This window comes from Aulonocara sp. 'chitande type north' Nkhata Bay, linkage group LG23 (assembly GCF_057382095.1).
Source record: "Aulonocara sp. 'chitande type north' Nkhata Bay isolate Kocher_YH1m ecotype deep benthic linkage group LG23, A_spYH_male_GT1.1, whole genome shotgun sequence".
Taxonomy (NCBI): Eukaryota; Metazoa; Chordata; class Actinopteri; order Cichliformes; family Cichlidae; genus Aulonocara; species Aulonocara sp. 'chitande type north' Nkhata Bay.
Window position 1 is genome coordinate 42,622,631 of NC_141365.1, and position 22,315 is coordinate 42,644,945.

At 40.4% G+C, this 22,315-nt stretch overlaps 2 protein-coding genes across 3 annotated transcripts in view; one reads left to right on the forward strand and one right to left on the reverse strand.

Moving 5' to 3' along the window:
* The first annotated feature begins 3,911 nt into the window (after positions 1 to 3,911).
* LOC147302518 (gamma-crystallin S-like) lies at positions 3,912 to 4,804 on the forward strand. 2 transcript variants are annotated; one of them, XM_086283289.1, is made up of 3 exons: positions 3,912 to 3,920; positions 3,995 to 4,291; positions 4,532 to 4,804. In XM_086283289.1, the coding sequence occupies exons 1-3, from the start codon at positions 3,912 to 3,914 to the stop codon at positions 4,802 to 4,804; spliced, it is 579 nt and encodes a 192-aa protein (XP_086139415.1). The 2 variants fall into 2 exon arrangements, with proteins under 2 accessions (XP_086139415.1, XP_086139416.1); XM_086283290.1 differs by having other exon boundaries at positions 3,995 to 4,237.
* Positions 4,805 to 5,455: 651 nt separating this feature from the next.
* The window catches only part of LOC147302519 (voltage-gated delayed rectifier potassium channel KCNH8-like), a 50,983-nt gene continuing 34,123 nt past the window's right edge, over positions 5,456 to 22,315 (reverse strand). The window contains exons 11-15 of the mRNA XM_086282997.1: positions 19,384 to 19,598; positions 14,765 to 15,039; positions 8,385 to 8,494; positions 8,078 to 8,124; positions 5,456 to 6,354 (exon numbers count right to left, since the gene is read on the reverse strand). Of these exons, the coding sequence (XP_086139123.1) occupies positions 5,605 to 6,354; positions 8,078 to 8,124; positions 8,385 to 8,494; positions 14,765 to 15,039; positions 19,384 to 19,598 (1,397 nt within the window). The 3' untranslated portion in view covers positions 5,456 to 5,604. The remainder of the gene's footprint in view (positions 6,355 to 8,077; positions 8,125 to 8,384; positions 8,495 to 14,764; positions 15,040 to 19,383; positions 19,599 to 22,315) is intronic.

The window sequence follows — 22,315 nt, forward strand, 5'->3', positions numbered from 1 at the left end:
AAATGAATAATGTGATCATGTTAGTCATTAATTCATAATCCAGATGTGGCGATAGCAGAGAACAGGAGGACGGGGAGGAAAAAGTGGAAACAGGATGATGGCAGAAAAAGGTGATTAATGTCAGAAGTTCATCTTGGAAGCAATGTCAGAAATCGTGCGGCTCATAAATAGAAGTAGATGCGATGGAGATAGAGATCTATAAATGAAAGACACAGAGATGATTCCTTCATATATGATAGGCTTAAAAGTCCTGTCTTTGTCTTTATGTCTCTTTAACCCACAATTCTGTTCTTCTATACTACACAGAGTTTTCCATGCTTTGGTGTTAGATAGACGAGCAAAATGCTTCAGCGAAGCTTTAAAGAAATGGTCACATGATGCACTAAACTGATGGAAAGCTAGGCCTTTTTATGAAGCGGACAATTCAAAATTCAGCGGAGAATACTGGTGTCCAGCCGTCTTCCTGTGTTTTTCTCACAGTGTAAAAACAAGTCGTTTTCTTGAGTTTGTGGTCCCTGATTATAAAAACCCGGGACAGCTTCACGGGGAGCTTGCTGTACTCTGTGTGTAACATGTTAATGCTATTGGATTATAGCTCATTGTGTTTCCATTGTCTTTACAAATGATAAATGGGGAATATTATCTCCCTTGCTTTTAAGGAAAGCAATAAAACCCTGGACTTTCCCCATTATTTATTTCACATATATACACCGTCCATCCACCGGTTATATGTTTGTTTGTGTGTGCGTCCAAATAGCAGGCCTGGGTTTTCCCAACAGTGTGGTCAGCATGTCTTGATTTATTCTAGATGGAAGAATAGTCACCTATCATTACCACTCAGCCCGTCTGCCTTCCTGTCGCACCTCCTCTGTGGTTTTGCTCTCTCTCTCTCCCTGTGTGCTGTGTGTGTGTATATGTGTGTGTGTGTATATGTATGTGTATATGTGTGTGCATGTGCCCGCACTGACAACACTTGTCTGTCCTACATCATCTTAAGTATCTTTGACAGCTCACCACAGGTCACTCACCATGAGCATAAGGTGTGTGTGTGTGTGTGTGTGCGTGTGTGTGTGTAGGTATGTGCAGCAGTTAAAGGGTGCTTTCAGAAGGCTCCAGCGGGAACAAGCCGGCTCTCATAACCTGTAATGGCAAATATTGATGTTACACGTGCTTTAACGTGCTTAAAAGACCACGCGGTGTGTTCTTGATTGACTTATATGGCATAAAGTGAGATGTCTGCAATCTGTTTTAAAGCAGAACAAAGTTTCAGTGCGGCCGACTGAACGCCTCAAAGTTACTGCAGAACAAACCATTACATCACAAATAAGAATCAAGTCTCTTTTTTTCTCTTTTTTTTTTTTTTTTTTTTGCTTTGCGCATTTTAAGAAGACACTTGTCAGATCAGTCACATACAAATTATAATCGTCAATAATAATCAATAGTCACTCTTTGGCTTCTCTATTAAATGGATTAATCTTGAAAGAGATGCAAAACTTTTCATATGTAACTCACAGAGGCTACGTTTTACTCACAGGCCCACAAGATAAAGATATTTCTATAACTTAATATCTAATATGATAAAAAGAAAATGAAACAAAGCCAATTGGAAATGTTTAATATTAACATTCAAAATCAGTTATTAAAATAAAGACATGTACTGTCCGTCTGTTTGGTGACACTTGTCACTGGCGCAGGAGCACTGCTCTAAAAAAAATGAGAGACTGTACATATACTGGACCTGTCATAAGCTTGTGCTTTTCTGTGCAAATGCTGCCTCACTGTGGTGCCAAGGGGGAAATTATATGTTTGCTACTGAGGGTGTGTACACTAGTCCAGAGCTTAAGCTTTAGGTAATTATCAGGTAATAAAACTAAATACAAAACTAAAAGAAGATGTTTGTTTTTTTTACCTAATTGAAATAAAAATACAATAAGAAAATGTGTGTTAAACAAAATTAAACAGATGGAATATACTGTATATAATAAAAATAATGACTCAATCAATCAATACATACATCTACAGGAAATGTCTACCAAAGCCACCTGTAGTTCCTTTGTCTGTCTTCCGTGGTTCACTGTGGCTTTGACAGAAATATAGATAAATTAAATTGTGTCACCTGTACAGAGCACAAGAATAAAGAACTCATTTCAAATGTTTTTAAATGGCCTATGTAACTATTACTGAGCTATCATGAATTTAAACAAATAAATTTACATTGCTTGTTTTGATTCCCAAAAACCACAAACACAAGTAAGAAGAGGAGCAAGGAGAAGACCCATCATGGAAAGGCAGGTTTCTGCACGCACCACAGGCAGATAAAAGAAATGGATGGCATCCAGAAATCCTACCAGTGGCTGGACAAAGCTGGACTGAAAGACAGCACAGAGGCACTAATCATGGCAGCACAAGAACAAGCTCTGAGCACAAGATCCATAGAGGCTGGGGTCTATCACACCAGGCAAGACCCCAGGTGCAGGCTGTGTAAAGTTGCCTCTGAGCCAATCCAGCACATAACAGCAGGGTGCTAACAGGAAGGGCATACACGGAACGCCATAACCAAGTGGCTGACATAGTATACAGAAACATCTATGCCGAATATGGCCTGGAAGTCCCGAGGTTCTGGTGATGGCTTTCCAATGGACATAGTAGTGGTGGACAAGCAGAAGAAGACGGCTGTAGTGAGAGACGTAACAATACTGAATGACAGCAACATCAGGAAGAAGGAACACGAGCTGAAGAAGTACCAAGGGCTCAGAGAAGAGCTCAAGAAGATGTGGAGAATGAAGGTAACAGTGGTCCCAGTGGTAAACAGAGAGCTCAGTGCAGTGATTCCCGAGCTAGGCGATTGGCTCCAGCAGATCCCTGGAACAACATCCAAGAGCTCCGTCCTAGGATAAGCAAAGTTACTGTGCAAGAACCTTAAGCTCCCAGGTCTCTGGTAGAGGACCTGACCTTGAAGGATAAAGACCCCCCGCAGGGCAAGGGTGTAATTTGATATAAATATAGATTTCATAATCTCTATATAAAATATGACAAAATCACAAATCAGGGGAAAAAAACAACAACTGTGCTTTAGTTGGTTTAATTTCTTTAACAACCTTTGTTGAGTGATATCACCAAAAACCAGCTGTTAAGCCAGCCTTGTTCATGCCTATGTAAAGCCTGTGTAAATGCTTCTGCTTTGAGGTGAGCACAGCGTGTATGTGTTAAGTCTGAAAAGTGAGTACTGACTGCAGAGATGAGGAACTGCTGCCATCTCTGCACTGAGATGAAAAGAAAACAGATTATCCACAGAAATATGCAACTAAGTGAGCAGACTAACCAGTGGATTTCCAGTGTGAAAAGTTTACAGCCCGAACCGTGAGCTGAAGTTGGGAGATTTTATGCTACACAGCAAGAAGGGCATCATCTTACTTCTAATATGAAATTCAGAACTGAAGTATTGAAGCTCTGGATGACAGTGCAGCATTTTGGACTGAAGAGGAAGAAGTATCACACTGACTGGATGGCAATACACCTCAGCAGTTCAGCTAATGGGAGTTCTACTTTAGCTTAGAGTTGCTATGATTAAGTGCAGTTTAATATTTATGCAATCATCCATCAGTGTGTTATTTGTAACTCTGTGTGCGTGTGTGTAGTTTGCACTGTGTGCAGTATGTTTACAGTTTTCTGTAAAGAGTTGGTCAGTGCCTGAGGTCTTTATGTGGTCTAATCCCACAGCCTCTTTCTGGAAAACACGAGTAGCAGTGGAACCACTGACTCAAATTTTGGATCTCATTCTCATGACCAAGCAATTGTGTGAGTTTCAGAGCGCTCTGAAGCTATAAAAGAGGGCAATATGAGCACATACACGTTACATTATTGTAGATATTTCAAGGGAGGCTAAACAGTGAAGCACAGTCGGTCCCAAGATGGGCAGGGTGAGTAGAACAACATTTAGATCTGGCATGTAAAATCATTAATACCAGGTTATCACTCACATACAATCCCCCAGATCATCTTCTACGAGGACAAGAACTTCCAGGGTCGCAGGTACGAATGCGACAGCGACTGCACCGACTTCCACTCCTATCTGAGTTGCTGCAACTCGGCCCGTGTGGAGAGCGGGACCTGGGTCATCTACGAGAGACCAAACTACTTGGGTTACCAGTACGTCCTGAAGAGAGGGGAATACCCCAACTACCACAGCTGGAACGGCCTCAATGACAGAGTCAGCTCTTGCAAGATGATTCACTTTGTAAGCCATCTCAACACATCAGGTGCCTCGTACCAAGAGGTCAAAGACACTGTGGTTAGTGGGAAAGTGGCTGTGTAAGATCCTACACATCTCAGGGGACATTGGGGAATTTTATAGCATTTTAAAAACGCCACTTCATTTTCACATAAATGAATCTTGAAATCTGGATCGGTGGAATAAATCCATGATAAGAAACAACGTATTTTGTAGTGACATCAATCAAACCTAGCTTCATTGTTTTCCCAACCCCCTCCCCTCTACCTACCATCTTCTTCTGTATCCCGCTTCACTCAGGCCCCTGGAGACCCCTACAAGATCCAGCTGTATGGCAAAGCCGATTTCTCCGGTCAGGTGTTTGAAGCGAGCGAGGACTGCGCCTCTGTGCTGGAGACGTTTCACTGGAGAGAGGTGCACTCCTGCAGGGTCCTGGGAGGCTGGTGGGTCTTCTACGAGCACCCCAACTACAAGGGCCGCCAGTACCTACTGGAGAAAGGCGAGTACCGCAGGCCTGTGGACTGGGGCGCTGTCTGCCCCACTGTGCAGTCGTTCAGACGGCTGACTGAGTAAAAGAATTCCAATTATTATTATTTTTTTAACCTTTTCTTTGGCTTTCGATTAGCTAATAATTTGCATCAATGCAGCTGCTAAATAGCTAAAATAAAAACTGAATGATGAGGCATTGCGCAGTTGTTTCATCCCTGTGTGTTAGTGTGGTGCTTTAAAGTGTGGAGATAAAAAAGTCTACCCTGTGTGACCACAGCTAAATTATTTAAAGCTGTATTAAAGAAGTTATTAAAAGGGACTCGGGGGTCTAGTTGAGGGGGTTGTGGGTGCTGTAACACCATTTAACGGATTTTATGTTCACAGATTTTCCCAAATTAAAAACATAAGGCACCACTTCGGTGTTTATGCAAAATTCAAGCTATTTTAAATCAGGGCTAAACTTGGCAAAATATGCTCATGTCCTTTAGAAAGCTCCAATCATTGCTTTTGCATGAGTTGTGTAAGAGCTGCATTCATTTTCAGTCAGTCTAACATTACTGCTGTGTGTTGCACACCTTTCAAATCATTTTACAGACTGGTATCCTAACAGAAACCAGTGCTAGCACAGTAAAAGGAGAAAAAACATGCTTTTAGTATACACTTAGAAGTCTTTCCTTTATATGATTGACTGTAAATAAATCAAATGAAACTGTAAAACAAACGTTTATTCTCAGATCTTCTTGAAGGTGCTCATGATAACAGTTTCCAACAGTTTAAAATCAACATATTTACATTGTAACCCGCATGCCAAACTTTGTCATGCAGTAGGATGTGTGGCATGCTGCTCCCGTCTCTTAGTCGAGTGTCCCAGTCTTCCTGTGTGCTCACATCGAGGACTGTCCCTCATCTACGAGGCTAAGCTGGGTGGTGTGCTCCCCCCACTCCACCCTCTGCAGGTCCAGGAGGGGCTCTCGGGAACGTGACGCCGTGCTGGAGGTTTGGAGAGAAATCTGAGGCTGGATGTCAGACTGGGAAAGGGAATGAGGATAAGACTGGGACATGAAGTGGGTCTCTGACTGGAGGTGGGACTCAGAATGGGATTGGAGTGGGAAGTGGAGCCGAAGCCGTGATTGCGGCTCTGATAAATCCACCAGAAGGGGAGTGATGGATAATGGGTGGCTTGATGAAGAAAGAGAAGGGATGGAGGTGGAAGAGGAGGGATGTGGCACGATTGTGTGCTCGTGGGGAGAGCTGTTGAGCGAAGGGGGAGCCGAGCGGTGAGAGACCGGGGGAGTGGTACTGGTTTGGTGAGAGAATGGAGGACTATGGGGGGAAGGAGAAGAAGAAAGTGGATCGAACTCTCCTTGAAACACCTTGGTCATGCTCAGCTGTGGAGAGGGCGGTTCATGCATCATGGACGACGGAGGATTTTGATCATCAGGACAGTGCACAGGTGCATGCTGGGTATTGAGGTGTAGGGCCAGAGAGCAGCTGAGTGGGGACACGCTGGGCGAGGGAGTCACGGCACTGGGAGTCAGCAGTGCGGACGGGTTGTGAAAGAGAGGCCTGAGAAGTCGCGTCATTTCCTGCAGCTCCTGACTCACAATGGATACTTGATGGGAGAGGACAGACATCTAGAGGACGAGATGAAAGGATGTGAAAGCAAAAATAATATTACTGGTAATCCCATATAAATACAGCATTTCTCAGTAACACATAATTACAAGAAGCTTTTATCCCAGACACTCGTGTCGAGATAACCCTGCAGGGATTTGTGTCTCCTCCTTGAAGGGAACCGAGGATCTCATGCTCACTGGCCAAACGTGTAAGCTCCTCTAAAATGGCTTATAACTGTTTCTTAATATATTCATTGGTCAGTGTCACAAATAATTATGAAGAATGATGTCATTCATTCATTCATTTGTTCTTTCATTTGGTCTAATTAACTCCCTGCCCTAATGAGTCTTATTAAAACCAGTAGCAAGTGATTAATTTTTACTGTCATCATGCAACACAAGTTACACCAAATTATATACAGATGAAGTCTCTTTATGTCTCTAACAAATCATAAATAATAAAGCAAATAACAAATAAAAAGAGCTGATGAATTCCATCATCTCACCGCCCGAGAAAAGAAACTCTTCTCCAAATCCAAATCCACACTGTCAAAGTCTATTTATTTAAAATTGTGAAAGTACACAAATAATTAGGCAAACAGGAAAAAACCTTATGCCTCAAGCTTAAAAACAAGTACTGAAATATCCATATTCATACGTGTTTCACATTTTGAAATCCCTGAAGCGCACAAAGGTGCTTAAAGTAAGTAAAGTTGTAGAGCTAGCTTACTTTTTTTTAAACAAACCAATTTCAACCTGGGGCTATGGTAGGTATTTGGTGGGGTGGGGGTGGGGGAATGATTTGGCCCAGATTTTTGCTGGATGTACTCCCTCTAGGAGTACACTAGCTTGTGCCCCAGGGACCATTCACATGTCAGGGGACTGTGGTTTGATCACATAATGTAGTGTATTTAAAAATAACAAGGAAAAACGACACACATGCAGTGCATGAAATGTACCTTTCTAGCATTTGGAGTCATCGACTGGATTGATCCCTTTAATTATCACAGAACTGCTTCTTTGTTAAAGCCACAAAGAAACTGAATAAAGTTTTGATGGACAGTTTTTTTTGCCCTGAAGTAATAAACAAAATCTCTTGACAAACAGCTACATCTTAGGCCCCTGAAGGTTCTTATCTACATCACGTTATGACATCATCACGTTGTTTGTCGACCACCTACCAACGACCTGTTCTTAACCTTTAAGCACCTAATATCTAATGAAAGAATTACATAACTTTCATGTAATGGCAGTCAAATCTGTTGAAGCTGAATTATACAAGATATATTATAATGTCACCATGTTACCTAGCAACCGCCTAGCAACAGGCTTAAATCATCAATTTTTAAGATTTGGTGCACCTAGAACACTTTATCGAAGAATTGCATTATTTTCATGGGGATGTACTACTACTAATACTACTACTACTAATAATAATAATAATATTAATTACTAACTTCATGCAGTTCTTAGCATTAATAGATTCATATCTTAAAGTGTTGGCAAAGTCTGAACCTGAACCAACTGAGCCACTTTACATGCATTTTGTTGAGACTGTCCTTAGAAACAACAAGTTAGACAGAAAGTTAAACTCTTACAGCTGCACAACCGTGTTCTACATGGTTGTGTAATAAATCATTAGCTGCCACAAGTGCCCAGTAAAATAATGTGGATGTAACCACAGATTAAGAGCCTGCTGAAAAAAATGTTTTGTTTTTCATGACACTATAACAAGCCTTACCTCATATTTAAGCTTTGTAATGGTTTGCATGGTTTCATCGCGGGCCCCTGTGGACACACAGATATACACACTTACACACAATGCATTAATTCTGAGTGAATCAGGACTTTGGAAGCTGGTATGAAGGATGATGTAAAAATGTGGCCTTCAGAAGTTTGATACCCACTGAGCTGGACACAATAACAAAAACATCCACCATATAAACGAATGTTGTTCAGTAGCAACATAATATTCACAAAGGCTCTATCCATCAAAAAACTTCAGTATTACTGTGCATTAGTTTTTACCGGCTCTTCCTGCTCTTTACCTGAGGTGGCTGAATCCGGGCCGGGCAGAAAGCTCTGGGTTGCACTGGGAGAAAAATCAAATCTCGGAATTGAACCGCTCTGGTTTTCTGTCTCGATCCCATCCACAAACCTGAGGGAAGACGGGGAGGCGGTGAGAGTGCATTTCACGCAAGACAACAAGATAACACAATAAAATTGGATTTACCATTTACAGATAATTGCCAGTTAGTATAATAAGAGACTCCAGAAAAAAAGGGGGCAGTTTGGGGAACTATTTTATCTGAATGTGAGAATTCAGCTATCAAAACCTGCTGGTTAATGACACAGAGACACCACATGGTGGCAGCAGACTCTGCCAACAAACTGCAATACTGGGTAAAAATGACACATTAAAAGCTGCAGTTATACATCCAGGCAGGTATACTGGAAATGACTTTTACTTGTTTAAGACAACATACGAGATCCCTCCTTCCTTACGTAAATTGACATTATACATAATGTAAATTTACATGAGCAAGTTCCAACAAAATAAATCATTCGTTGAGTCCAGAAAATCTTTTATTATATCACACAGAACTCCTTTAGAGTTTCCAGGAGTGTGATTAAGGCACTCCCCAAAACCTTTCAGTTATTTTATATTCTTAACAGCAAACACTTTCTTTTCAGAGTAGAGTAGTCGACAAGATTCATTAGCCTGGGAGGCACGAACCTGCTCAATAAAAAGTTGTTATTATTTTCCTATTAGGATCTAAAATATGCATGAAAGTGGTGCATGAGAAAAGATCGAGCTGTGCCCTGTCCTCTGAGGTGCGTGCATTTGCTCAGTGAATTTCAAAGTGAGTGGAACCTGGATGACAAACCAAAAATCCGTAGGCAGCATGCAAAAATAAGTATAAATGTAATAAGCGCCATCGATTTAAAGTCTATAGTTTTGTAGTTGAGTTCTTTTATGGGAAACTTACAACCAATCAAAAATGATCAAAGCGTCCTCGCTCCACACTGCTGTCTGTTCTGAGAGTGCTTCAGCTCTGAGAGGAAAGTCTCTCGGATCTATTATCTGCTAGACTCCTGCAGATCCCAGACCTCCATCTGCTTTCTACAAACCCCGCAAAGTTCACAGAGATGTCAAAGGCTCACTACGCCTCTTCAAGAACTCATCGTTATAAAGAGGGTTTATGGAAACGCTGCCCAGCTGTCAACAGTCAGTGGGTCAAAGGTCGTGCTCAGTGTGAGCAGATGACGGAGAGAGGCTGCGCACCTGTGTACTAATTACACTCCTGCTCACGCACAATCATACACAGAGTGTGTGACTGTAAGCGCTCCCTCATTCACTCATCTGCTATTTACTCCTGCTAGGAATTTGAGTTTTTGGACGCTAATGAGTCACCACCGACAGATGTAGTATTGCATAACGCTAATGTGCGTGCCTATTATCTCACGAGGTAGGAGGAAAGTAGCGTTACATTGTGGGATCTTTAGCAAAATGAGGTGTAAGGTGAAACTTACTTTTTTTTTTAGGACTTTATGTAGAAATTGGACACAAACTACCAAAAACAGAAGCGTGGATTGAATCAAAATAAGGTTTTTTATGTGGATATAATGTAAGCAGTCCGAGAGCGCAAACCACCATGGTGGCTCATTCTCCGGGGAGCATTTACTTTTAAGGGGATAGTGTGTAAATAAACATTATGTATGAGTAGCTAATGGATACTGACTTGTAAATAAGGGCGTTAATAACGTGAGATTATTATATAACGTTATACTACAGTATATTTCTAAGTAAGTAAGCGGCTCATTTTTTCTCTTGACAATACTTTAAAGATACGACACACTTTGAGGCCAACTTGAAAAAACGTAAAGGTTCGGTCAAATATGACTTGATGCAAACTATTAAGTGATATTTAGAATGCTCATTCACCACAACACGTTCTCATCCCAACAAAATTGTCAGTATGTTACGTGTTTGGAGCTGGTTGAATCTATACATGTAAATGTGTTTTGGGGAATGAGAATGCTCTTTTCACCAGTGTCATTTCCTAAATGTTGCCAATATAAACAAAGGCAGCAGAATTTTAAGTTTTAAAGATAAAAGACATATTACGTTTGACCTTATTTGACCTTGAAGAAGAGGTCAGAGTTTAAAAAATAACATGATATTTTAAACTATATACAGTACTTTGTATATGTTGACACACACCACACTTGCAAGAATCATAGTTTCTAAATTCTAAGTAATTCAATGATTTATTGGTCAATTTTTGACCAATAAATCATTGAGTTGACCTTGAAGACCTTGGTAGATGTGAACCAATTTTAATGGACTGTTAACACGACCCCGCTCTACACCCCTACAAAGTTTCATCAGAATTCATTCAAAAGCTTTCCAGCTATCACGGTTACAAACAGAAAGACATTCAAATGCTACCAAAAACATAACCTCCTCCTCGACAAGTTTGCGACAGTTGCTTAGACATGATCTTACTTCCTGTTCAACAGCTTCGTCCTTTCTATAAAAACCTCAAATCCATCTGCCAGCTTTTTGTGAGACATAGTCGAAAGATTAACAGCGCCCATTCTGGTGAAGATTAAAAAAAAAAAAAAAACATCCTTTGAAGTAATTTGGTGAAGTTACATTGGACATGACACATCTCAGCTTTGGGACTTCCCATAGCATTACCAGACACTTCAGTCCCCAAATCCAATTACCATGTTCTTCCTCTAAGCATGTGGTGTTATTTATTCATCTAATTTTGGTGAGTTTCCCAGTTTTGAAGATATTGGCTGTAGAGATGTCTGCCTTCTCTTGAATATAATTAAACTAAACAGCGCTTAGATGGAATTGAAAGGATGAAAAAGGATGACTGGGAAAAAAAAATCAGCAGCAGCATCTCATTTCAGAAATCATGACCCACTTATTCAAAATAAAATATGCGAACTTTGTTGGGAGCAGTTTCATATAAGAACTATTCTCTTTGCTACGTCCACCAGTCATATTGCTCTGCAGTGCAGACCCGTGAAGAGAGCTGCGTGCTTGTAATAGGATGTATTAAAGGCAAGAATTGAAACCCGCCTCAGTTGGACTGTAATGTTAGGTAGAGTATATACGCCAAAACATAGAGAATTCCTCCAAAAAACAAGAGCACGCATAGAGAGATTGTGTGATTTCGTTCTTGGATAAGTCTCTACTTTATGAAAGCCATTTCTGAAACCACTCTGAGACTCTGCCTTTATATAAAACACAGAGGGACAACTAGACTTTTTCCTCTTCGATATTAAAAAAAAAAATCTTCTGAAAGAAAGCATTTTGAGAATCTGCATACATTTAAAATTTGTAACATTACTTTAGCTACACACAAACGACTTTTAAAGCAGTAATATACAACACCACCGTAGCGTCACTGACAAAAGAGAGGGGGGAAATTTTTCAACCCCTTATTTTAAGAAACCCATATGAAATGAAGACAGAAACATTTTGAAAGGAAATGCTTAGATGCAGAAAATGAACAAATGCAAGTATGTAGTGTAGCTCTAATGACAGCTGGGGTACCCCACCATCCTTTCTGTGGTCGGGATCCAACCACAAAATTTCATCAACATCACAAAGGATTTTATTCCCTCACCAGGCAGCATGGGAAATATGCCCTGGTGTGTCTAATCCAGCCTTGAATATCCTCTATGGAAGCATCCCTATCGGCCTCTTTCATGGAATTTAAGAGGTTTTCTATTGAGGGATTTCTGTCAGAAATCTTCCACTGCTATGATGAGAAAAATTCCACTACTCTGCAGTGAGGTGCAAAGGATGTGAGGGTCAGGGCAAAAAAGATTTGTCAATGTGAGGTGGTCATAGAACCAAGCAAAACCCGAGCAGACTGACGGAAACCAACATCTTAACACATGATAATGTACTTTTCACTGCTTTTGTCGTCTTCTATTTTCTTGACAGAAAGTGTGGACAGTCCATGGAACAGTGAAGGCACTTAAAGTGTAGATGCACTGTTTGTCCACCTTCCTCATTTTCTTTACTTCTTTCACTTTCAGTTTATTTATTTATACAGTTCCAAATCACAGCAACAGTCACCTCAAGTCGCTTAATATTGCAAGGTAGACCCTACAATAATACAACAGAGAAACCCCAACAATCATATGACCCCCTGTGAGCAAGCATTTTGGCAACAGTTGGAAGGAAAAACTCCCTTTTAACAGGAAGAAACCTCCAGCAGAACCAGGCTCAGGGAGAGGTGCACATCTTCTACTGGCAGACCTTCCTTCCTCATTCTCACTGGCCCATCATTCACCATCATCTGTAAACAAATGCCCCAATTTATAGGGATCTAATTCATGTGGCTTTTTTTTCACATGATTAAAGGTGAATTCTTTGACCTGTATACCATGTGTGCTTTCTGAAGGAACACAGGAGGATATGTTGCAGTGAATGATTTATCAAATTTTAAGTGGATAAAGCAGGATAATTAAGCCTTGCCAATGCCCCAAACTTATCCGTATTGAAAATTGATGCCTACCATCAATAAACTTTCAACCAAATTGTTAGTATGGAATGTATTAATATATATGAGGCTGTATGCATACTTTTGGCCCTGTTTGCATTGGAGAAAACCCCAAATAAATCCAAGCTCATGCACCGAATTCTTGTTTTTAAAGTCATTAAAGATGTATGCTGTGCAATCATTCCACCCAGGAAAAAAGAAAGGTTCAAAGAATTCATTAAAAGCCTTAATTTATCATGCTGTTCATGCAAACTTCTGACCACAACTGCATGTGTGCAAAAAGGGTTTAACACACAGAAACTAGTGAATATGTTTTGAAGTTTATAGAATGATGAACATCATTTGAGATGTGAGGTACGCCTAATAGCTTTTTAGCTTCTTGTACTGTGTTGGCCGTTTGGAAAAACTTACAAAAAATGTTGAAATTGTTCTTAAAACCACTGAATGCTTGTTGTGTTTGTACATCACTCCCTTGTATGTTCCCTGAAAATGGTTGAAAGTGTATTTACCATGTTTAACAAGTTTCAGTCGATCAAAAGTTGCTAAATTACAACTTCACTTCCTGTTCGGCAGCTTTACCGGTGGTTTGTCTTTAATGGACAAACACTGTTGAAAAAAATATCTATAAGATAACCTTTGAAAGGCTTGATTTTAAGATTGGTAAGCAAGGCCGACAGGGTGCCTGACTGCTGCTCAAGCCAAAGTGCATTGAACCCCTATGGTGCTTTCTCCGAGTGGTAGACCTCATTTATGCTAAGCCTGGCTAGGCTCGAGAATGAGCAAAGGCCCAACCAAATGGAGCTCGTTCTCTAGCCCCTACCCAGGGCCTGGCTCCAGGATGAAGCTCCAGTGATTATGTCTTGGTCAGGGTGAACTATTCCCTTGATCTTGTCAGCATCTAAGGGGTTTTCTGAATCTCTCTTAATCTGGACCCTCACATAGGACCAATTTGTCCCGAATAAAGGGCCAAACTTCTCAGGCTGAATGGTTGCTATCCCAACATGGGCAAGCAAACCCCTCCACCATGGTAAGATAGCAATTCATGGAACAACGTCCTACTGGGAGACCGGGTGCACACTTCTGATATGCCAGAGCATGTCTGTGATCTGCCTGTCAGCCAGCATGGCAATACCTTTGTATCCACCCTGAAGAGCTGTAGGTGGTAGGAGAAAAAGGGTCTGGGTTTCTCAGCTTAGCCTGCTGACTAATCCAGACATGGATACGAAGTAGAAAATGGATTTAAGACTATTTTTACCAACTTTGGTGAACATTAGAAAAAAAATGTGTTTTTAAACAATTTTAACAGTTTCATTAAAAAAAAATCCAACAAGACAGTAAATCATATGTTTGTGTGCTTTGAACTCAACTTTATTGAAGAAATCTGTGCCATTTTTTTTTTGAATGAAACGTGATTAAAAAGCCATGTGCCAAGAATCACTCTCCATCTGCGACCCAGTGCTGGCATTTGGGTATAAGGCATTAGATGAAGAAAAGGTAGAGACAGTGTGGGTGTCTGAGCTGCTTTACTGGTTGTGCCCAGTTTACTAAAACCAATCATTAAAGGTAGGTGACTTTTTTTTTCTTTTTTAAAAAATACAACTGTAATCCTGCTTTTACATGTTTTTTTGTAAAACTGACACAGTGGCACAATTTATGCTCGTCTGCGCCCTCACACAGCTGAGCCAAAATTGATTCCCCAAGCCCAGAGTCTGCTGCCACCTCTCTAGGGACTCCATGCAAATTAGCCTGTGGATGGTTTGTGTTTATGAATAATGTCACAAGTGACAAGCAATTCAGGCCAAATTCCCACTGAGGATTATTTACCAGTGAATGAACTCCTCCAGGCGAATCTAATGCTAAGTACCGAGTCAATAAATCCGTGAATGGCTCCCTACCGAGGGCTGAGGTCCGGCTGCAGGCAGCTGAAGCTCACAACAGGGATCTGCAGGCTGGAGGGCCGGACGGGATCACTTGCTGGCCGGAAGGGCCTCGGCGGCAGAAGCGGGGAGCGAAGAGGGGAGCGGAGGGGGGAACGCAGGCCGCGGCCCAGCCTGCCAAGGGATGACATCTTGGGCAGAGGGGAGCGTTCGCCCTCGGACCCTGAGCCCTCCTCATCTTCCTTAATGGAAGGAAGCTTTTTCATGATTCCTCCATTACTCTCACAGTCTCCCTGATGGGGCAGAAATTAAGATGGGAGGTTAGAAAACATCATCAATTTTCAGCAAGACTGAAATAAATATTGAAATATTATTCTTTTTTTCCTACAGACTACCTTTTTTTGTCTTTAAAGTGAAAACACAAAACAATCTGAAAAGCTTTTTGAGAGGAATCTGGAATGGTGTCATGTCACTCGCTGATCAGTAGGGGGAGCTGCTGAGTTACTCAAAGCACTGATCAGAGTGAAGACTCGCCATTCACAACAGCTGCAACTGCTCTCATCTCCATTCATTTTATGAGCAGACCTGCAAAGCAGCATTCTCATTCAAAGCAAACGCTCCAGTCGCTGACAGTCAGTCTGTGTGAGGTGAACCAACTGAACTAAACAGAGAGTTTAATTCCTGCACTCAGCGTGTTGTAGGCAGTAGATCCATTGTATTAAAAGGTTGTTGGTTGTATATCCTGCGCCTTTTCTCTTTTTGCATTTATGCATTCTCACATGCTCCAGTTCAAAAGCTGATTAAAAAAGCTGGCATGCAACCCCATTTTCTCTTTCCCCTCTATTCTCCCTTGTCCTCAATTTTTGTTTCCCCCTGTCACCACCACCAACACCACCCTTCCCCTCCTCTCTCCTCTGCTTGTTGTCTTCTTCATCCAGTCTTGGGCTCACGTGCCTGCTTGGTATTTTTAGATCACAGAGGTTTAATTTTAGCAGAGGTTTGCCTGGAGGGAACTAAGCGGAGAAGGGACTGTTTGGAGTTTCAGTGTGTGTGGGTCTGTGTGTAGTATGTGAGCAGCACGTGCAGTCTTGATATGCAGCGTGCCACAAAAGGGCCACCGGGAAGTTATTAGTGTTGGGTTTGCAGGTGTGGAAAACGGTGTATGTATGAACACTGGGCTGGAGTGTGACCAGTAACATGTTGTGTGTGTGAGTTTCTACATCTTTTAGCAAGTGCAAATATGTTGTGTTATGTTAGTCTGCATTGTGTTTGCAATGAGGGCATAAATGTGCTGACACAATCACATCACTGTGAAGTCTGGTTTGAGCCTCCAGGAAATGAATGAAAGTAATTGTCTTCAGTAGGTGATGGAAATATGACTGTGCGTGTGGATTTCTTTGTGTGTTGGCACGTGAATGCAAATATCAGCAAGGTTCTTCCTCCTTCTTCCCCTGCAGCTTCCCCTTCATCCTGATGTTTTCCTCGTCTCGTCTCCATCTGGATATCGCTCTATTTTTATCCATCTGGGGATGACCCTGCCCCTCCCACACACATCTGACAGCACTATTTTTAGTCCCACGCTGCGCCCACTTAAGGATGCACCGCTGCTTTCGCTGCACGTGCATATATATAAACTCCATATGTGGGTTTGTGACTGTAAGATGCTGACAAGTTTGGTGCAGTGAGCTTGAGATTCATTCTTATCCTTTCATGCTGGATCTGCATCCATCTTGATTCGAAACTGCCTGTTAATGCAAATACCTAATCAGCCAATCACATGACAGCAAGTCAGCGCATTTAGAATGGGGAAGAAAGGTGATTTAAGTGACTTGGAGCATGAATCTGCCCAAACAAGCATCTCTAGGTTTTCCAGAGAACAATCTTAAAAAAAGAGAGAAACTATCCAGTGAGTGGTTTTACTTCTTTCATTTGAGACCAGGAAACTGACACTACATTTCACAAAGGATCTCCATAACTGGAAAACAGAAGATAGGAAAAACATTTTCCAGTCTGGCGAGTCTGGATTTCTGGGTACGCAACACAAAAGCATGGCTCCATCATATCTTTTAATAGATCCCCCTGTTGGTGGTGTAATGGTGTGGAGGATATCTTTTTGACACATTTTGAGCCTCTTAAGTACCAGCTGAGCTACATTTAAACATCATGTGTGAATGTGTGTGTGAACGGGTGGATGACTGGATGTGTAAAGCGCTTTGGGGTCCTTAGGGACTAGTAAAGCGCTATATAAATACAGGCCATTTACCATTTACCACAACCTGTCTGAGTATTGTTGCTGACCATGTCCACGTGTACCATCTTCTGATGGCAGCACAAAGTTGGACAACTCACAAAGCTCAAATCATCTCAAACTGGTGTCTTTTCAATGCACCAATTTAATTATTCTTGTTGACAGAATTAAGCCCATATTTTTCCAAAACTGTTCTTGGCTTTGAAAACTTGTTTTGATACATCTTTCTAGTAAAATTCAGCTGGAACAGAGTTGAATTTTAACTGTGTTTGCTTAACCTGTTTGAAAACATGACCACATTTATCTTGTAAGGCTTAAAGATTTAATTTTATCTTCTAAATTATTAAATTTCAGAATTTGAAACTAGGTTATTTTCAGGCAGAATGAATTTAGCAATAAATGTTAAGTGAAATGTTTATGGCAAAATCTAATATTTAGTAAGAAATTGCTGCAATCTAACTTTATTATACTACACTTAAAATGGGACAAGGTTAGGATTTCTAACAGCAGTGATGTTTTTATACAAGAACAACAACAAAAAACCATTATTTCGGTTTTATTTACATATTTTTCTGTCTTTTTTTGTTATACTATATGAATGTCAAACTCATTTTACATTGTGGACCACACAGGGCCCAGTTTACATGACTTTGGCCTTAAATTGTAAAACTGTAACATTACAGCCCACTGGTGAACCCACTGTAAAAATCATCAATTTTTACAGTAGATAGTGAAAAACCTGCAACCTTCTATCATCTAATTGTTTATCTATTACTTATTTACTGTGGTACAGATTGAATGGTTATGGGTGAGGTCTTTATCAATGGGAAACGCTGTAAAAAAAAAGTATTAAAATACAGTTAAAAGTCTAAAATTCATGCCATTCTTTATGTTTTTCCAGGGGACCAGATTGGAGACTTTGGAGGGCTAATTATGGCCCCTGGGCCTTATGTTTGACTGTCTTTGCCCCCTTGATGGTTTCTCTTGCCTCTGTGCTCATTAGCAAGCTTACTCACAGTAAAAATGTGACTTATTTCTAGTGTAAGCTGGTTTTTCATGTGCATGCTACAGCCGAGATCCATCTGTAAAGCCCTGGCATGTGAATCCTCGTGTTTAGATCGTGTCTTTATCCGCTGGCTGTGTCTCAAGCAGAAGTCGCGGGTTCCTCCTCAGTCCCGGTCCAGATGGCTAATCCCTTTCAAGTGCAAAGCCATCGCCGTGGCATGGCGTAAAAAAAAAAAAAAATGGGTGGAGGAGATCATTGCACAACTGAGACTAATCTAAGACACAGACAAACTATTTTCGTGGCTGTTACATTTAAAATGTATTATTAGCATGAGTCAGGTTTTACACTTGATCAAGGCAATGAAAACTAATTGAAATAACTAGAATTTGGTTCGTGATTAGGGGTACTTTAATCTTTTTTTTTTTTAGCCAATTAGAGGAGGTGTGTATTGATATCAGTGGAAATGAGTTTTCGCCCTTTGTGAAGCAAAATAAGCTTGGTTAAGGAACACATGTCACAGGTGAATTGGTGACGCTTTTACTAATGCAGGTAATGACATAGCCGTAGTTCTGCACATAAGTTATGTGGAGTGACTATAAAATGAGTTTGCCATGACTTTGGATGTTTTTGTTAAGTAATTGTTCAGTTTTTAGTGATGTTTTATTTTGGCATTTGCGTTTCCTTCTGCGCCTCTTGTTGATTTACTTCCTGCCTTTGCCTTTTCCCCTCAACTTTTATGATTTTTTCCACCACCTTCATTTCTTTTGCCTTTTGTTCTGTGTTTAATTTTCCTGCTTTCTCCCTGTACCCTGTCCTTCCATCTTCTTGGTCACCTCTGCTCGTTCTCAGTGTTCCTCTCACTTTTTTCCTTATTCACATTTTTTGCCGTTTATTATTTCAGGGCTTCGTGTTTCTGGCTTGTTGCTTTTTCTTCTGCCTATTTCACATTGCATTGGGGTCCACATTTAAAAGAAAAAATAATAATAATAAATCTTAAAGCTAGGGTAAGAAGGACCCATAACATTCATAATGGCTCTCCAGTGGAAGGGTGTTTTTTTGGGGTGGCATCTGCTCTGTCCCTTAAATCAACCCAGAGCATAATGGAGGGATTATACATCCCATCTGGCTGTAAACATGTTGATAGGATATGTGGCTGTGGAGAACAATCCAAGTGCTTTACCTCCTTCTACCAACCACCAGTCACTGCTGGCACCTTGAGTTTATTTGTTCTTCCTCTTATTGCATTGAACATCACTGATAAAATATCACCACTGGATTTATAATGTGTGTTGCTTCAAAAATAATGTTTAGCCTGAAACTAAAATTAATGTGGTAAAATTGCTACAACAAAGGTAATGTAGTGATGTTTGGCAGTTGTTGTACCTCAGTGTTGTGCCCTTCTCGTAGATTGTACGTCAGATCGTTCCGGATTTCCGTGATGAACTTCTGAGCGTAATCGGGATAGAGGCAGAGCACCTCACGCAGCCCTTTGAGGCTGATGTACTGCAGATCACAGTAGGTTAATGCTTTCACACAGGCGTTGGTCTTTATAACTTCCTCCTGTGTCAGACAGTCAGAGCCAATCAAGTCACCGCGACCTGGAAAGCAGAGACACAATAGATAGTAAACAGTGTGTGTGAGGTGTTAAGAAGTAGCCCGGCACTTGATAGAGGACTCCTTATCACATCTGGTATCTGTTTTTTTTTGTTTTTGTTTTTTTCATAAGATGATCAAAAAACCGAGCTATGGTTTAGACTTCTCTTGGCAAAAAATGGTGACTTAAAAATACTTTAAACTACAGCAGTGGCAATGTAAAAGGTTTGTAATAACAATGAATAACAAAATGAAACAAAAGAATGAAAGCCACCAAGTGAAAATGGAGAGGATCCTTCTGGGAGTGAGAAAGAAAGAAAGAAAGAAAGAAAGAAAGAAAGAAAATCAAGTCAGTGTTGAGCGGATTAAATAACAATAAAAAGTAATGCAAAATAAGTAACTGCTTCTAGTCAAGCCTTAACTGTGGGGGAGAAACACTTGACCAACACAACTTCCACTAGCATCACATTACTTCTTTTGACATTTAACATCAGTTAACTAAACTACCACAGCAGCCTGGTGAGTACAGCTCCTGGCTGTGATGTGACTCAATTGAATGCACTTGGCTTGGGACTCATGCATCTAACTTGCTAGCATAGCTAGCTTGCTATGGTAGCTGGGAAGCTAGTAGTTAAATTTTAACACTTCACAAAAATCAGTTTGCTCTTGGGCCTCGTTACCAGAGCATTAAATGCAAAGTAAACGTGGGTGTTACTAATGTCTACTTTAGTGGTTCAGCTCTTTTTGGATGTGAGCTTTTTGTGACTAGTTTCACCTGTGTTTACCCACTGTTTCATGTCATACTGTGGAAATTTTATTTTAGCAAAAGAAAAGCTCGACTTCAGATATGTTTTATTGTTACTAAGAAAAAAAAAATCTGTACTCAGATGAGTGAAATTCTAGTATTACTTTATGTCTGTGTTCGCACCAATCAGTGGGCATCAGTTAAAACAGTAGATAAAACTTGCTAACCAAACTAACTAGTCACATCTGGCTGTACTGACAAGTATGGCAGTATGGCCATATCAAGACTTCAGTACAACCCGTTGGGTAATATCACAGTAAGTATGTTCACATCTGTTTATCTATGTTATGGTTCCCAGGAGAGGGCCTAAATCCCTAGGCTGAAAACTACTGAACTAAACTACCAAATAAAACTAAATAATTAAAACTAGCTTAATAAACTAGCTTGCACACTGAAGAGTCAATATCAACATTCTGATGTTATCATACATAACATCAAATGCAAATATACATTTTGCCCTACAACCACCATTTTCCTTTGATTCTCTAAATGTATTTAGCTGATTTATTGTGGACCATTCCCCAAAATACTAATATGCAAGCATTTGCCATGCTACAAGCAGCACATGCTGGCAGAGCTGGCAAAGTGCTCCCACTGGAAATAAACTCTGAGGTGAGAGCATGTGCCACGTATTTCAAGATAAGAACCCAAATGCAGACACAGAGAGATAGCCTGATAGCTTATCAGGAGGATGAGAGACAGCTGGTGAGACAAGGTACAGTTTAAACTAATTAATGAAAATTTGTCAAGTGAAGCAAAACTAGGGACTACCAAAATAAAACAGGAAGTAACTAGGAAAGCTAGCCTAAATAAATAACAAATCCAATATATGACTTTAGAAAACTGATAGAAACTCGAGTTCTAAAACACCAAGAAACTCATAATATCAGAATAATCGTGGAAATGCACAGAAATCAAGATATGCCTCAGAAAACTATGAACAAAGAAACAACCATAAAATCACAGAAGCCTTTCCAATATTTATAGACACTGTGCGCTGTCGATATTACGTGCTGCACAATAATGGTTAATATTTAGTATTTGCTGTTATATTCCCATATATCATCGTGATGTTGTTTATTGTATTGCTCTTGTTTTCTTCTGCTTGTTTTCTTTTTTCTTTCTCAACAGGTGATCCAGATGATTGATATATGTATGTTTTTTGTCTGCTCATTTAGTTGGTTTTTGTTTTTTTGCCCTTTATCCCCGTCCCTCTTCTCCGCTGTTTTTTCTCTTTCTTCCTTTCTCCCTTTTCTTTTCCTCATTCAAGTCTGTCCCGTATCTAGCAAGTGAAAATAAATAAAATAAACAATAAAAGGTGAATCAAATAGATCATTACGGCAAGGCTGGGATGGTCAGTTTGGTAAAGTAAATTGGCATCTTTCTTCGCCTTTAGACAATAATTCTGATGGCAAAAGAACCAAACGGGACAGGCAAAAAAAAGAAAAAAAAACAATATTTATAGAAATAAGGAAAACCTTAGAACACCTACAACAAGACTCACAGACCATGACAAGGTGACATGTATTGTTAGACTGTGAAGTACAAATAAACAGCTATGAATTGGAATAGAAGGTCAGCATTTCCTTCTTCTGCTTCCCCTCTTTACCACACTGTCGTCTCCTGAGCTGTAAATCCAAAGTGGCAATGCCACACCAATTTGTGCGCATGTGTGTGTGAGAGAAAGAGCAGACAGGAATACTGTGATAAGAAAAAAAGCACTGTTTGCTCACCTCTATATGTATAAGAAAGCAAGAAATGCATGCTTTTAGGCCTGCATGTGTGCACCCAATAACACATGCAGGTCAGACATACTAACGAGTTTGCTGTCTCTCCTCTGTAGGCAGCAGTCACTTTATTATTTACACCAGTTAGCTCATTAAAATGAAAAACATTGTTGCTAATTTGCTACCTCCA

Bases quoted from the DNA above. Each gene is read 5' to 3' on its own strand.
- LOC147302518 (XM_086283289.1), top strand. The intron at 4,292-4,531 runs GTTAGTGGGAAA...CGCTTCACTCAG, and splicing joins AAGAGGTCAAAGACACTGTG to GCCCCTGGAGACCCCTACAA.